This window comes from Trematomus bernacchii, unplaced genomic scaffold (genome assembly GCF_902827165.1).
Source record: "Trematomus bernacchii unplaced genomic scaffold, fTreBer1.1, whole genome shotgun sequence".
In the NCBI taxonomy this organism is placed as follows: domain Eukaryota; kingdom Metazoa; phylum Chordata; class Actinopteri; order Perciformes; family Nototheniidae; genus Trematomus; species Trematomus bernacchii.
The window spans coordinates 129257-133195 of record NW_022987634.1 but is presented as its reverse complement, the minus strand read 5'-3'; the positions used below and the strand labels follow the sequence as shown (position 1 = coordinate 133195).

Sequence of the window (3939 nt, the reverse complement as noted above, 5' to 3'; positions counted from 1 at the left end):
AACTGTTAAACAAGAGGTTTGTGATTTTGAATAAGCAGTGTATCAAATAACTGTTGATAGGTTTGTGTGCTGGATATAAACTTTGTTTGTTTTGCTCTCTGGTGTGATCCAAGGTGCTGGATGTGATGTTTCTCTGCTGCAGAGTCTGAACAGCTGCTGAAGTGCAGCTCCCCGCTCCCCGCTGCTTTGCCAGTAAAGGACCACCGTACTGCTGCTGTCTCCCTCTGCTCTGGATGGGAGAAACAGAATCTCATCTGGGAAGTGGAACACCCTCGTCGAAAGCCCACCAAGGCCTGTTCCCAGTAACCCAGAGACGCCTGCTGGCACGGCATGAAACACATAGCTCGTAAGGGATTGGACCTGAGCTTTACTGCCTGGGCTCCTTACCCAATTAGAGCGGCTCGTGGAGGCAAAGCAAAATAGGGTGAAGTTTTTACAATGCCACAGGGGTCTGTAGAATGGATAGGCTCTGTGTTTGAGCATGGGGTGGGGGGCCGGGTGGGCTGGGGATCAGCTATTCCCAAATCTCTTTCATCACGGCCTGTCAGAGGAACCACACAGGTACGGAGCAGCTCCCCGGCCTCCAAAAGAAAAACTAACATTTCAATCAATTTGTGTACCCTGTCCTATAAGCTTTACCTTCTCAATATAAATCAGTAGTATATTGATGTACTCAAAGATTAGGAAAAGGAGACTGATGAAAAATCTCAAAACTTTATTTTCTTTCAGAGAGAATGTGATACAAAAACAGGACAAAGAAAAGATGACATGATAATAAATATCCAAGAAGTTAAAGCAAGATAAAAAAATAAATGACTCACCGTCAGAAAATGTGGTAAAATGGTTAATAAAATATATTACAACTTTGGATGATCCAAATCTACCTTGTTGCACTGTTTGTGCCTGGACAGGTTTATGGATGCATTTACACAACATTCAAAAAGTAAGAAATAATGGGTACATGTGTGAAGTAAGATGGAAATACTGTTAGCAAATGAAAGAATCAAAAGATTTGTGACACCTAAATCATGTCCATAAGATCAAACTCAACTGGTCTGGTTTTTGCTTCAATGCAGGTCTGCAACGTCCATTTCTGCTGGAGGCAGGAGAGGGCATGGAGAGGATCATGATGGATGTCTCTTGTGTTGCATACAGTACATGGTAATTCAATCAACCAATGACATAACAAAGCTCTGCAGACACACATATGAGACACACAACATGAGACAAGGATCTCGGACATGAGGAACTCCTAAAAAACATCACTGCATGAATGTTCCGTAGAGAACAGGATGTTGCAGTCTAACATTATGTCCCTAACCCTGACCCTACTGCGGGCTGTTGGTGATCGCTTTAAGAATGTCACACGTGTTCTTGGAAATGACCTCTCTCAGCTTCCGTACACGTCGCGGGCTTGAAGCGCCCACGTAGCTCTCCGGCTGAAGCACTGCCATGCCGTCGTTGGCGTTGCCCATGATGATGACCTGCCCCTCAGCGGCAGCGCCCGTGATGTTGGGGCAGGGGCAGTTCCAGTCCATGTTGAGGAAGGTGACCTCCAGAGGCTCCTTGCCAAAGAACCGGAGACCCATCTTCTCGTCCTTTAGGATCTCCTCCACGGTCACGAGGGCGTTGCCCGAGTCCGTCTCCTCCGTCAGCTCTGTCATGCGGCCCAGGATGACGAAGTCGCTGCGGCAGAAGCTCGTCACCATCTTGCCCCGCGGCTTGCAGGCCTTGCAGTGGTGGTTTTTCGGGTAGGGGCACATCTCCTCGCAGGCTTCTTTGGATTCAAAGTTGTTGTTGTTGCCCTCACAGCCTCCGTAGATGAAGGACTGGCACTGCAGCAGGGTGCTGCTGTAGGCCCAGCGCGGCTCGTAGGCCTTGCAGGGGCCCTGCAGACTTGGGAGGCCGCAGGGGCCGGCCAGCTCGGGGCCGCAGCACTGCATACACTCCTCGTACGTCTCCAACATCTTCCTGGGCTGCGGGCTGTTGCTGCCGTGGCAGTGGGTGAAGGAGAAGCAGTTGTTGGTCTTGGACTCGTAGTACCAGCTGACTCTCTCCATCTCGCTCCCACAATCCTCGGGGTTATCAGGCGGTTTCAGACACTCTTCAGGCAGGCAGCGGGTCACGTTCCCTGGGTCGGGGGTCTTGGGTGGTTCTATGGGCAGGACAGAGAGCGGGTGGCTGACCTTCACAGATCCAGAGGGGTTCTGAGCGGTGCAGATGTAGACGCCTGAATCCTGCGGCTGCGTGTTGTGGATGACCAGCTGCCCGATGTTGGTGACCACCATGTTCCCGCGCACGTGATTGGGCCTCATGGCCAACCTCTCCAGCCCCTCTGGCAGCTGCTTCTCCCAGCTGATCTCAGGTCGGGGGCAGCCTGTCACGTCACACAGGAAGCTGGCAGTGTCGCCTACTTTGACGGTCTGGTGAACCGGGCTGCTGACAACCATGGGAGTCTGAGGCTCGGTGGGAGGGGGTGGGGTCACCGGAAGAGGAGCAGTGGTTGGGCGCAGAGTGGTGGCCTGGGGCAGCGAGGGGCTGGTGTTGGGCCAGGTGAGGTGGAAGCGGCAGGTGACCACAGCCAGGCTGATGCCCTTGGAGCACGCCTCTGCGTCCATGTAGCACTTGTTGTAGTAGGTCATCCCGTCAGAGGCGCAGGTGAAGTGCGGCTCCCTCTCGCAGCGGTCCCGGCACTTACACACCGGCTGGCCGTCCCAGATGTCGCACTCAGAGCCCTGCTGGTTGCACATGAAGCTGGCGCAGGAGGCCTCCTTGGGCATTCCCATGGGGCCTTTCTTCCCGTCCAGATAACGGGCTGCCACACAACTCCGGTTCCCGCAAACATTCTGGCAACACTTTTCAAAGGATTCACACTCCTGTAAGAGGAGAAGAGAGTTGGAGATGAAGGAAAGTATTTGGAAAGTATTTGGAAAGTATTTTTAAAGTATTTTTTAAAGTATTTCAACAATGAAACATTTAAAAAAAAAAAAAAACTCATTACAGTTGAGAGCAGAAATTGAAACAGAAGATTTAAATAGTACTTATAATACAAAAAAGTGCATGCAAAATACTTTAAACAAACAGAAGAGTTAATTCTAAAATGTAACTTTAATGTTACCTGATCAGATACACACTCTCGGGTGCAGGTGCTCATGGCATCCACCCACAGGTTGGGGTTCATGTCATTGGGGCAGATCCCCGGGTGTGAGTAGGTGATATGCGGCAGAACTCCGACATTGACACACCACACTGACACACACACCAGGAACCAGATCCAGCGTGGAAACAGCATCCACCACATCTCCAGAGCGGGACACAGCTCCGTCAGCGATGAACAGTTTTTGGTTAAAGGTTTCTGTGATCCAGCAGTAAACAACCCCACGTCTTTGACTATAAAAGTTAGTGAAAACGATGGCAGAAGTCAAGAGCGCATCACACGTGTGTGAGTCTGCGAGGCAGGACGCCGTGTGTCAGCTGATCCGGTTTGGAGATGCTCTATTTATTCTAACGATCTGCAGCCATCGCCGCTAACATGACTCGCATCATGACAGATATGAGTTGCTCCTGAGATGTTGGAAGAAGCTTTACAGTGGTGCGCTTTGGGCTGGCGCTGGCGGGGCACCTGCCTGTTAAAAGGATTGCTGGGAACCCCGTTTAACCCTTTGCGCGCTCCAGCGCCATTGTGCGTAAAGACGCACGGAGAGAAGAGACTCACAGGCAAACTGTTGCTTATAAAACATACACAGGCTATTATTTGAAGATTGCACGAATTAAAACTGAGGATGTTTAAATCTAACCGTGATTCTGGGAGTAAACACACGAAAGAAAGACAGCATGTGTTTTATAATTTGAGTAATTGTTGTGTAAATTACGCTCTACTTTACTTCAGGGTACTTTAGTTTGAATATGAACTATTTTGTCATTATATTATTTTCCCGT

The 3939-nt window shown here is 50.0% G+C and overlaps 1 protein-coding gene across 2 annotated transcripts; it reads right to left on the bottom strand.

Annotated features, from left to right (window-relative positions):
• Nucleotides 1-700: 700 nt before the first annotated feature.
• Nucleotides 701-3412, bottom strand: LOC117484676 (WAP, Kazal, immunoglobulin, Kunitz and NTR domain-containing protein 2-like). Of its 2 annotated transcripts, none has more exons than XM_034133096.1 (2): nucleotides 3119-3412; nucleotides 701-2876 (listed from the first exon to the last, which is right to left on the bottom strand). In XM_034133096.1, exons 1-2 carry the CDS (start codon nucleotides 3299-3301, stop codon nucleotides 1329-1331), a joined length of 1731 nt encoding a protein of 576 aa, XP_033988987.1. In that variant the 5' UTR covers nucleotides 3302-3412; the 3' UTR covers nucleotides 701-1328. The 2 variants fall into 2 exon arrangements, with proteins under 2 accessions (XP_033988987.1, XP_033988988.1); XM_034133097.1 differs by having other exon boundaries at nucleotides 701-2855.
• Between the last annotated feature and the right edge of the window lie 527 nt (nucleotides 3413-3939).